The following is a 13037-nucleotide window of genomic DNA, read 5'->3' on the forward strand; positions in this document are numbered from 1 at the left end:
TCACCTCTTTTTTGGGCTTAGAGGGAGACCCCATCTTGGAAGGCCAAAAGGAGGGGTTCCATTGGTGACTTTTTTTCTTAGTCACCACAATCTCCGTTCAGCTTCAGGGGATGGCTGTTCATCCAGTCCCTGGGATGTGTAACACGGTATTGTGGAAGAATTCTATGGATTCCACCATATTGTTGATGGTAAAATCAGCAGCATATCTTCAGCACAGTTGTATATTTTCACCTTCAGCAGCTGAAGGGAGCGCATCAATGGGGGAATTTAAAGATTAAAACGATGAGGGATGGGGGGAACCTCAAGGCACTCCAGTTTCATCACTCTTATCGCCTTTGTTCCCCAGTTCCATCTCCATTCCTCTAAGGTTACTGAACTCAGATAAGGTTCGGTTTCCTTCAAACTGTTTTCATGTGTCCTTATAACCTGGCCTCGGCACGTTTGTGTCGTTGGTTTCTCACTAAACTCCTTACAGAACGCTCTGATTTTTAGGTCTGACCCACAACAGCACATGTGCTGCGTGCGCTCTCACTTGCACAAGATATTGTATACAACAAAGGGCTTGGAGCCGTCCACCGCTTAACATTTGTTGGTTTCATTGTCACTCTTATTTGCTGCCTTCTGATTGGCTAGAATATGCTGTCTTTACTTCCTCTTTTTTTGACTGGAGCATGGACCAAGTACTGATTGCTTCCGCTTAATTGCTGTCCTGCTGATTGTGCTGTGATCAAGGTACTACTTTTATTTTTTAGGAGGGGCGTGCAAGCGCTCTGACGTGTTGTAATCTATGTGTGAGGTTTTAACCACACCCACCACACGCCCATCACTATCACTCATTCTTGGGCTTGCCTTTCAAAAATCCTTTGTTATCATTGGTAAATGCTTTGTTTGCCCCTCCTTACAGCGGTTTGGTTACCGCCTTGGATATCGACCCTGCTACATTGATAATTGCACGTTTGCTGATACGTTTGGCTGCAAGTGAACTTCTTTTTCCTTTTGTGTCTCTCCTTCGCACTCATGCTCATGGCAGCCGTGGCGCTTTGAATTAGCTCGTTTATGTCAGCTGTTTTACTTTTCATTTTCAATTTAAGTGGCAAGAAAAGTCCAGTTAAGAATTTGCAACGCTTACAGCTCTAACTCGAGCAAATGCGAGACCCATTGCATTGTAAATGCTTGTTCTTCTTCCCTGTTATCCGTGTTCAACCTCTTGCCATTTGTAGCTGTTTTACTGCGCCATCTGCTCTTCAAAGAAGCCCTTTTTTCCTTTGAAATGGATGTTTATTATGCTAACAGGTGGTGTCTGCTTTTATTGCCACAACAGATGTTATCTGCTTCAAGTTTTATTTTCACTAAGATATGGGCTCAATTGCTTTTTCTGTGTGGTAGGATTTTTTTTGCCAAATCTATTTTATTTCCTTTTCGCACATGGAGAGATGAACTGATTTGCTCAGAATCACAGGCGTGTTGTGCGAACACCTAACAAGCTTTGGCAAAGCCAAAAGGTCTTGGCTGTGCCATGGGCTTTTGTTCATGCATACAGCATTGGCACTGCAGCTTTAACGATGATTTGTAGCCATGCTGTAAAGCATGCATGGTTGTGGTGCAGCTTGGTTAAAAAGAATATTAATAAAAAAAGGAGTATTGTGCATCCGGTGCTAATGCGCCTTTAAAAAAAAAAAAATTGCATTAGCCCTGCCAGCATCATAGCACTTTTTACAATTACTTTTAGCCACACTGCACAGCATGTGTGAGGCTGTACAGCACGGCTACACAACTTTGCCAAAGCCAATAATTCACATAGGTGAGACCAAGTGACTTTGCTAGTGCTTGTTTGGTTCCTTGTGTTTTCTTTCAGTGCCAAGGCCACCTTGTGCCACATCTCACTCCTCTGCTCTTCCAGATGTGAAGGATCTGATCAAAGAATATATTTTGTTATCATCTAAGCAAGCCTCGGTCTGTGAAGACATGCTGACCTTTACTTCAGTGTTGACAAACTGTGCATGGAGATCTAAAGAACAAATAAACATGTGGGGACGACAATTACCAACACAAGATAAAAAGAGCAGGAGATGGTGGTCTGAAAGAGGGCAGAAGAGCACAAGAGAGGAAACAGCTGGGTGGATGGAGAAGAGAGGGTCATTGAAAATTAAGACATAGGAGTAAAGATGGATGGATGGATGGAAGGGGACGGGGAGGCAGAACAAAAACAGGAGTGAAGAAGCAGAAAGCAGCAGTGAAGGCAAAGAGGCAGTAACTTCCAGAACTACAGGAAGGTGATGGGAGAGGAGAAGAGATCAGGGAGTATGTTGGGAAACAGAGAAGGGACAGGTCTGACAAAGTGAATGTAGCCATAAATGAGAGGGAAGGATCAATAGAAAAGCTGCACCAAAGAAGGATTTCCCCTGAGCCACCCGCTTCTGTCTGAGCTGCGACTCCCCAAATGGAAACTGGATTATGTTTCTAATAAAGCAAAAAAGCACCCCCAGGTGATGCTTTGAAGGCATCCCAGCCCCTCGCCTGGTACCAGGGTCTGTAAGCCCTGCTCCAAGCATGTTCCACCTCAAAGCTTCATCCCATCCCTCCAACTCAGGGAGGGGGAGTTGCAGCCAAGTGAGTGAATGTGCCACAGATGGTTGATGTACGGTGATGAGTACTCACCACTGGCCGCTCGCGGTGCGTATTCACTGCCTCAATATTCAGGAAGATGGACTCTACTTTGCAACCTGTGTGTAGAAGGAGAGAGCATGTTGAGCGGCTGCCCTTTATCAGACAGTCCACCCCAGCGGCATCACCATGTCAAGGAGAATGCTACAGTGAGAGTAATTAAAATCTACTCACCTGTGTGAGGTTAATAAAATGGACCCTTTGTGAAGTGATGCCGGACACACCACTGAGTCGCTGTACAGCCTTTCCAAGACTGTCAAAGATCCCAACTTTAGCGGATGTATTATCTGATGGTGAACTTGTTCTCAAAATTGTAATGTTCTCATTACTATGCTATCGCCTGCTCTGTGCCGTTCCACCGGGTGGAAAGTCTTGGAACTACACTTCGAGCACTGGACACCAGAAGATGAGATCATGGGCTCCCTGCTCCTCCTCATAGAACAATTTGCTGTCAAGTCACAGGAAGAAATGTTCTCTAAAGCAGGGAAACTTTGCGGCTATTTAAATGCTTTACTCAAGGATTTAGGTGGTAATTTTGACCCTGGCGGTCTTTTGACTGCCAGGGTAAATGTGGCGGTCCCACCACCAGCAGGCTGGCAGTGCAGAGCGCCACATTATGAGTGTGGCAGGTTGGCCTGTGCCAACCCGCCACATCTCCAGTCATACCGCCATGGCGGTCGGAACTGCCAGGCCGGAGACCATCATCTCTGACCCGTCAGTCCACAGAAGACCACCGGTGGTATTAGAAACCTGCTTTCCACTATGGTTTCCGCAGCGACCGGTGACAGGCACCGGTAGAGAGCTCCCCCACCCCCCAGCAAGCACTTGTCCTCCCCATGCCCCCCAGCAAGCACTAGACCTCCCCTTCCCTCACACCCAACCCCTTTAAGCCACAGCACCCCCAGCCCCCTCCAGCCACAGTGCTCTCCTCCCCCACCACGCATACATGCACACATACACCCACACGCACCACGCATACACCTATTCACCTACTTACATACATGCATTCAAGCATGCATACTCACACCCATCCAAACACGCATACACACTTACGTGCAGAAACGCACATGCATACACATTCTCACACACATGCAGACACTACACCCTCACACATGCACGAACAACACCCCCTATTCTGCCACCTTCCCTCCCCTGTCGGACAATCACCTTACCAGTTCCAGGGAGAAGGTCGTCCATCAGGGAACGGGAAGAGGTGCTTCCACCGCTGGCAGAGGCCCGCCAGCAGGACACCGCCAGGCCGTATTATGGCCCATGATACAGTATGCGGTGTCCTACTGGTGGGGCGGGGCAGGTGGTGGAACCGCCAGAGCGCCTCCGCCCGCCAGCACGTCTACTGCCGGATTTCATCCCAGAGTGTGATGGAAATCTAGCAGTACCCATGATATGGTGTTGGAAGACTGCCAGTCTTCTGGCACCCGTGGCTTTGGCGGTCTTTAAAAAAGACCGCCAAAGTCATAATGAGGGCCTTAGTGTCTAATGTAGTCTAGAGTTATCATTGGAAGTGTGTTTTGAAGCCGAGGATGGGTGTTGGTGGCAGTAGATCGGTCTGGCAGACATTGTAAATGAAGGTGGGGGGGGGTCATACTGATCTGCAACACCAAGGACATAACCCCCCCAGTTGGTCAAGACGGACTCTGGTGTCGTACCAATCGACTACGGAGAGGATGTGCCAAAAGGATCTCTCTGAGCAATGACTTGTAGGGACACACCTAGAGCACAAGCAATAACCTAAAGACATTTAAAGAGATTTCTTGCATGATTCTGCATTTTGTATGTTAACTCGGGTAGTTCCTGTTTCTTGGTGGTCTGGGGTTTGGGGCGGTAACTCCAACCTCCTCTCCCTGGTTTAGAGTTACTCAGTTGACTGCCTGGATCCAAATGTAAGAGTCCTAGGTTTGGTGGGAGAATAAAACTTTTTTTTCCCCCTGGCATCTGGATGCCAATCCAGTGGTGTAGGCACACTCTGATGAGTGAGCACTGAGGGGATAGAAGAGGCCTTGCAGAAATGAATGGGTGGGGGTATGGTGTCATGGGTAAGATGCTGTAACCAGAGAACTGTGATATCAATCACGGCTTCAGCACCTGAACCAAAATTCTTTGATCTTGGCCAAATCACTTGGGTCCAGATTTAATAATGTTTCATGCAGCACAGCAACCAAACTTGCTGTGCTGCGTTGCACAAGGGGACTAACGGCGCTTCTATTAAGATTGAACTGCTGCTGCTGTCATGCCCTGTCGTGGTGCTCCAGTAAGGCTGTCTTGCACAATGCACAGCCTCACAGAGCGCAGTGTGCACTGTCTAGCGTAGGATTTGTACTAGAAGCTCCCCTTCCAGTACAGATTCCTTTGTCCAGACAAACATACAAGGACCCCACGCACTGGATGTGTGCTGTGCACTTGATGTCATGCTTGTATTTTTGGGGTGGAAATGAAAACATTTCTCACGGTTAGCACCTATTCTCAAGGAGGTGTAGCCAGACCATAGTTTTCACTAAAAACTATTTTACTAGCTCAAGCTTTGTGTCTAAACTTATGGATGTTTGCACCGCTTTCTCTCTCTAGCACCCTAGAAATGCCCCGTGACACAAAGCGACCCAAAGAGCTTTTTGGGCAGATGAAATGGAACCTTTCCAGTGCAAGATGACTTTTGCACTGGAAAGTAAATATAGTGCATCTCTTCATGCTGGCAACTGGCCTTAGTAAATATGGGACTTAATTTCTCTGTACTTGTTATATTATTATACATATGTGCAGTATTGCCATGTAATATGGAAAAAAAGTGTAATGCAGCATATCCCACATCCCTCTGACGTAAAGTCTCTAAGGTGCGACTCCACCTTGACCACTGGAGGCCACCAGCTTCGCGCTCAAACAATGGAAGCACCATGTTTCTTAATTTATGCAGAATTATTGTCATGTCTGCTATCAGACGCAGATGTCACCTGAGATTATCTTTCTAAGAGCTGTGAGAGCCTCATGTCCTTCTATCGATGACGCATATAGAACCATCAGTGAAACTTTTGTCTAGGTCAGATGTCTGCCTTCCACCATATCAACGTTGATTAAGAAAACATACAGACATATAATCAAAAGAGTGTAGTCTGAATTGTCGTCCTTTTGCCTTATATGTTCATAAGGAAACATCTAGGATGCATACCTTGGTGCACATAGTCTGTCAGACATTCTTAAACTTATGTCAGAAATTCCAATTTCTAATAGAATTTAGTATATAAGGACGGCCACTTGTCAGGAGAAGTCACTCGGCCAGGTATCACCAGAGACGGTCTCACCTGCTGCCGGCAGACTTTGCACAGGATACATCTGTCCTGAAGAAGGAAGCTGAAAGAGCCAAGTCCCGAAGGAAGACTGACTGACTGACTGCTACAGCAGCCTGTGTTTGCCCTTCATGGGGAACACTGTGGTTGTGCCTCCACTGAGGCAGCTTTTGCTGTCAACAAGGTATGCAGTACGTCATCACTCCCTAAGAAACTCTAGGCTGCAAGTTGCTCTGCCTTCCATGCTTCCTTAATATAGCGCATAGAGGTAGACCAGGTTCTAGATGACATTCTTAATGGCATTTTAACAATGTTCGAAATGTTAATTCTATGCTTGTTATTCCTAACGTGCCGTCTACCTGTTTTTGCAATATCCTGTGTAATTTTTTTTATTTTTTTTTAGATGTTCTAAGGAACAGATTGTTCCTATAGTAATAAATAACTCTTTTAACTCAAAGGTGTTCATTCTTCTTAGTACAGTGTTTGTGATACGGTGCATAAAGTCATATGTTTTGTTGCTGTTTCCAAATGCCCCTGGTCCGTTTCTAGGATTGTTAGTAACCCAAAAGCAATGCTTCTATGTCAGTTTGACAGTGACTAGTGATCTGCGGGGCTACAGTGATCCGTCTTTCACATTCATCGCTGGTGCACTGAACTAAGTTCCCCGGTGTCGCCTGGGGGTGGGAAAGCACACACTGTACAGTTGCACCAAAGCCGTAACTTGATGCACCTGATATGCACACTTTGGAGCCTCATCCCAGCCGTGCTCCCTCAGAGGTGTGCCGTGCTACGCTGCTCTTACTTAGGTTTGCATAGTCAGCGTTACTGGAGACCTGGAGCTCCAGCATGTGCAATCACCAGTGTGTAGAGCTTGCCAGTCCCGCGTGCCTATTCTAGAACCATTAGTTACCTTGGTATTAATCTTTTTCAATTAATCTTCAGGTAATTAATTATGGGTCCCTATGTTTAAACCTTTCTGCATTTACACTGGATGAACCTATTAAGATTCGACTGATGTAAAGTTTCGCTTCAGACTGTAGATGGCAGTGTTCAGCTATTTATTTACATTTTCATTTCTGCAAATCATGCTTGGATGTTACTTATTTTTTAAAACATTTTTATGAGTTGACCCCTATTCCATTTTTAATTGTCTCCTACTTCCCTGGACCCTACTGCTCAGCCGTTTTACTGATTGGTGTCTGCAGCACCCTTAACTTCTTAGCAGTTTAATCCGATTTGACCCCAGGATACCTGTATCTAGAAGACAGCAAGTCGCCTCAGCAGTGATCTACTGAAACCTTTAGGTGCTGCACAGCCCTTAACCGCAGACTTGATTGGACAGTGGAGTGTGGGGGAGGGAATTGGGCGTTGGTTTGATTGATTCATTTGTGTGCATCACCTGCCCTCTGCTGGACAGTACTGGGCAGTACATAGAGTGCTTCGCATCCTGATTCCGTTTACTGCACACAACCAGTTGTACACCGGCCCCACATATAATTCTTATTACCTACTTCTACAGCTCTTTTAATAGACTGAAGAAGGCTGGAAGCTGGGTTGAAAAGCCCACCTTCTGAGGCCTATTGGTTTTATTGTATGTGGGTGACAGTACTACCCTTCACACAGCACAGACTCACAACACAAATGTAAATGTCTGTAAACAAACTGCAGATACTTCAGAATTAGAAAAGCACAAATGAAGCACATTTTTGGTAATGCTGAAGTGTGGTGAAAACAAATACTTTAATATGATCAAAACAAATCAATACACTAGGTGATGGCATTTCCGCACATTATCATTTGTGCACCGTATAGTTTTATCAGCGACACTGTATGTTTGGGCAAATGTAATGGTCATTTCAAATGAAGATGTGTCGCCTGTAATGGAAGTGCAGTAACACACCATGATCACTCTACACCCCTCCACTCTCCTCTACACCACTCCACACAAATGCACTGCGCTCTGCATCAGGTCCACCATACCCCACACCACAGTCACCGCACTATACTCTGCACCACTCCACACAAATGCACTGCGCTCTGCATCAGGTCCACCATACCCCACACCACAGTCACCGCACTATACTCTGCACCACTCCACACAAATGCACTGCGCTCTGCATCATGTCCACCATACCCCACACCACAGTCACCGCACTATACTCTGCACCACTCCACACAAATGCACTGCGCTCTGCATCAGGTCCACCATACCCCACACCACAGTCACCGCACTATACTCTGCACCACTCCACACAAATGCACTGCGCTCTGCATCATGTCCACCATACCCCACACCACAGTCACCGCACTATACTCTGCACCACTCCACTCAAATGCACTGCATTCTGCATCAGTCCACACTACGCCGCTACACTATACTCTACACCACTCCACACAAATGCACTGCACTCTGCACCAGTCCACACCACCTCACTCCACACTGTCACCGCACTATACTCTACACCACTCCACACAAATGCACTGCGCTCTGCATCAGGTCCACCATACCCCACACCACAGTCACCGCACTATACTCTGCACCACTCCACACAAATGCACTGCACTCTGCATCAGTCCACACTACGCCGCTACATTCTCCTCTACACCACTCCACACAAATGCACTGCACTCTGCACCAGTCCACACTACGCCACTCCACACTGTCACCGCACTATACTCTGCACCACTCTACGCCACTTCACTCTACCCCTCTCTACGCTGAACCACTTTACTCTGCACCACTCCACACCTTAAATACTTCACTTTACTCTGCACCACTGCACACCATAGATACTTCACTGCACTCTGCCCCACTCCACTCGAAAGCACTCAATGCCAATGCACTTTACCTCACACTACTCCACTATGCATGACTGCACTCTTCGTCACTGCGCTCTACACCACTCCTCTCTGTGCCACTCTACTCTGTACCATTCAGCTCTACACCAGTGCACTCTCTACCATTTTACTGTACACCACTCTAATCGACTACACTACTGTACACCACTCCACACCAATCTACTCTGTGCCACTGCACGCCAGTACACAACTCTACTCTATTGTGTGCCACTGCACTCTATGCCACTATACTCTACACTACTATACTTTACCGTGCACCACTCTGAAACACTCTACACCATTCTACTCTATTCTGCGCCACTGCACTATACACCACTGCACTCTGTATCACTGCACTTTACCTCACACTACTCCACTATGCATGACTGCTCTCTACGCTGAACCACTTTACTCTGCACCACTCCACACCTTAAATACTTCACTTTACTCTGCACCACTGCACACCATAGATATTTCACTGCACTCTGCCCCACTCCACTCGAAAGCACTCAATGCCAATGCACTTTACCTCACACTACTCCACTATGCATGACTGCACTCTTCGTCACTGCGCTCTACACCACTCCTCTCTGTGCCACTCTACTCTGTACCATTCAGCTCTACACCAGTGCACTCTCTACCATTTTACTGTACACCACTCTAATCGACTACACTACTGTACACCACTCCACACCAATCTACTCTGTGCCACTGCACGCCAGTACACAACTCTACTCTATTGTGTGCCACTGCACTCTATGCCACTATACTCTACACTACTATACTTTACCGTGCACCACTCTGAAACACTCTACACCATTCTACTCTATTCTGCGCCACTGCACTATACACCACTGCACTCTGTATCACTGCACTCTATGCCACTGTACTCTGTGCCATGGTATTCTGTCATTGCACTCATTGCCACTCTATCCTACTCTGCGCCACTGCACTCTATGCCACTGTACACCACTCTATGGTACACCGCTTCCCTCTATTACAGTCTACTCTGCAACACTGCACTCTCTGCCACTGAACTCTTCCACTGCATCTGCTACACTCTCCTCTACTCCAAATCCCTGCACCTACCTCCAATGACACTTTACTCAAAACCAATGCACTGTTCGCCACTGCACCCTACACCAATATACCCCACTCTGAAACACTATTCTCTACACAACTGCACTCTACGCCACTCCACTCTGACACTCTAAAAAACTGCACTCTCTGCCACTGAATTCCACGGCACTCTACACCACTGTACTCTACACCACTGCATGCTACACCATCGCTCTCTGTCACTGCACTCTACACCACTGCATTCTACTCTGCACTCTGTGCCACTGCTGTCTGTGCTGCTCTACACTACTCAGCACCACTGCACTCTACAAAACTGAACTCCACGCCGCTCTGCACTCTACGCCACCTTATTCTACTCTGTGCCACTGCACTCTGCAGCACTCTACACCAATGCACAGGTAAGCAATTACACTCTGCATCACTCCATGCTAATCTATTCTGCACCACTGCACTCTACACCCTTAACTCAAAACCAGTGCGCTCTATTCCACTGCACTCACTCCCAAGCTACTCTGCACCACTGTGCTTTTCTCAAGGATGTGGATCTGATGCAGTCACTCCTCACCGCAATCCTCTTCGATAAGTGTAAGATGCAAAACACTGTGAGGTCTTGCTCAATGGTGGACGTTGGGTGTGGGGGGGGGGGGGTCTGAAACATGGGGTGTCAGCCATAAACTTCAAAGAGGGGAGATACTGACCGGGCCAGTCCACAACCGTACCCAAAGAGCTTGTGACTGGACAGGTGGGTGCTTTAGGGAACCATGTATTGTCCCCATACACTCAAAGGGCGGGATGAGTGATGTGGGCATCAGCATCTTCTGGGTAGGTCTGTGGATCCTGTGCACCCTCAGTATCCAGGACGAGAAAGGAAAGGTGGCGCTGGGCACCCTCCAGGGCCTGTGTGTCTCTTGGGCCCAGACCAGCTCCGCAGCCGGTTCTTCCCTTGCAGGAGCTGCGCGTCTGCAGCCCCGAGTATGCACCACTGAAAGATACTGCTCCCGTGTCTGCAAGATTGTTCACCACCTGAGTCCTAGGACAGAGAGAGGAGTCTCCTGGGAGCACAGAAGCACCACTCGACCAGAAGTGCTGTGGGAGGTTACCCTCCTCGGCAAGGAGTGGGAGGGATTTGGACATAGGACAGGCTGCTCTTCCAGTGCAGGGAAGGAGCAAGCAACAACATCCTGCGATTAGACCAAGGCAAGATGCCCTCGGAGAAGGAGGGAAACCACCCTAGACAGGGGGAGAGAGGTTCCCCAGTGGAGAACCAGCCTACAGGAAATTATAAGTTTTCATGAGAGGCCAGTAGGCCATGTAGAGAGTCAGTCAGATGTTAGGCTGAGGCAAGGCCATTTCTCTGCCTCCCTTGTGAATGACTGCCTCCTCCCTTGGTGTGGCCCGTGTTCAGTGGTGCTATTTTCTGTGATGTGAGTTTTACTTGTGAATGTTGGTCACTCACCGTAAGCCACTGGTGTGAGCTTCAGCACTGTGTGCAGGGGACACTTGAGGTAGGGCAGCTCCTCTGAAGGGGAAGAAAGGAAAATAGTGGTTAGGTAAGTTCCAGGGATGCCCTTACCATGACCCCACACACCAGATTCACCCTTGTACACCTTTTCAAAGCCAACACTCCCACAGGACATGCATTGTGAACCCCTACCCAACCCACAAGCCTATAAGAAACTGCACTAAGAGCTTTACTACAGAGCCTGCACTGTGTGCTCGTTTATACAGCCGGGATAGGATCTGCACTGCGTGCCCTCTACAAGCAATGAACTGTGAGCTCTAATACCGGGGCCTGCACTGCACGCTCATTTATACAGCCGGGATAGGATCTGCACTGCACGCCCCCTAGAAACAATGACCTGTGAACTCTACTACCGGGCCTGCACTGCGCGCTCATTTATACAGCCGGGATAGGATCTGCACTGCGCGCCCCCTAGAAACAATGAACTGTGAGCTCTACTACCGGGGCCTGCACTGCACGCTCATTTATACAGCCAGGATAGGATCTGCACTGTGCGCCCTGTAGAAAAAATGAACTGTGAGCTCTACTACCGGGGCCTGCACTGCACGCTCATTTATACAGCCAGGATAGGATCTGCACTGCGCGCCCCGTAGAAACAATGAACTTTGAGCTCTACTACCGGGGCCTGCAGTGCACGCTCATTTATACAGCCGGGATAGGATCTGCACTGCGCGCCCCCTAGAAACAATGACCTGTGAGCTCTACTACCGGGGCCTGCACTGCACGCTCATTTATACAGCCGGGATAGGATCTGCACTGCGCGCCCCCTAGAAACAATGACCTGTGAGCTCTACTACCGGGGCCTGCACTGCACGCTCATTTATACAGCCAGGATAGGATCTGCACTGCACGCGCCATAGAAACAATGAACTGTGAGCTCTACTACCGGGGCCTGCACTGCACGCTCATTTATACAGCCAGGATAGGATCTGCACTGCGCGCCCCCTAGAAACAATGAACTGTGAGCTCTACTACCGGGCCTGCACTGCGCGCTCATTTATACAGCCAGGATAGGATCTGCACTGCGCGCCCCCTAGAAACAATGAACTGTGAGCTCTACTACCGGGCCTGCACTACGCGCTCATTTATACAGCTAAGATAGAATCTGCACTGCGCACCCCGTAGAAACAATGAACTGTGAGCTCTACTACCGGGGCCTGCACTGCACGCTCATTTATACAGCCGGGATAGGATCTGCACTGCGCGCCCCCTAGAAACAATGACCTGTGAGCTCTACTACCGGGGCCTGCACTGCACGCACATTTATACAGCCGGGATAGGATCTGCACTGCACGTGCCATAGAAACAATGAACTGTGAGCTCTACTACCAGGGCCTGCACTGCGGGCTTATTTATGCAGCCGGGATAGGATCTGCACTGCGCGCCCCCTAGAAACAATGAACTGTGAGCTCTACTAGTGGGGCCTGCACTGTGCGCTCATTTATACAGCCAGGATAGGATCTGCACTGCGTGCCCCCTACAAACAATGAACTGTGAGCTCTACTACCGGGGCCTGCACTGCACGCACATTTATACAGCCGGGATAGGATCTGCACTGCACGTGCCATAGAAACAATGAACTGTGAGCTCTACTACCAGGGCCTGCAATGTGGGCTTATTTATGCAGCCGGGATAGG

The 13037-nt window shown here is 48.4% G+C and overlaps 1 protein-coding gene across 4 annotated transcripts in view; it reads right to left on the minus strand.

Annotated features, from left to right (window-relative positions):
* PFKFB1 (6-phosphofructo-2-kinase/fructose-2,6-biphosphatase 1) overlaps window positions 1–13037 on the minus strand; it is a 116507-nt gene that overhangs the window by 15999 nt on the left and 87471 nt on the right. For all 4 annotated transcript variants that reach the window (XM_069209367.1, XM_069209366.1, XM_069209368.1 and 1 more), the window contains 2 exons: window positions 11335–11397; window positions 2659–2723 (listed from right to left, as the gene is read on the minus strand). In XM_069209367.1, the coding sequence (XP_069065468.1) occupies window positions 2659–2723; window positions 11335–11397 (128 nt within the window). The remainder of the gene's footprint in view (window positions 1–2658; window positions 2724–11334; window positions 11398–13037) is intronic.

The sequence above is a fragment of the Pleurodeles waltl genome, chromosome 10 (genome assembly GCF_031143425.1).
Source record: "Pleurodeles waltl isolate 20211129_DDA chromosome 10, aPleWal1.hap1.20221129, whole genome shotgun sequence".
Lineage (NCBI taxonomy): Eukaryota > Metazoa > Chordata > Amphibia > Caudata > Salamandridae > Pleurodeles > Pleurodeles waltl.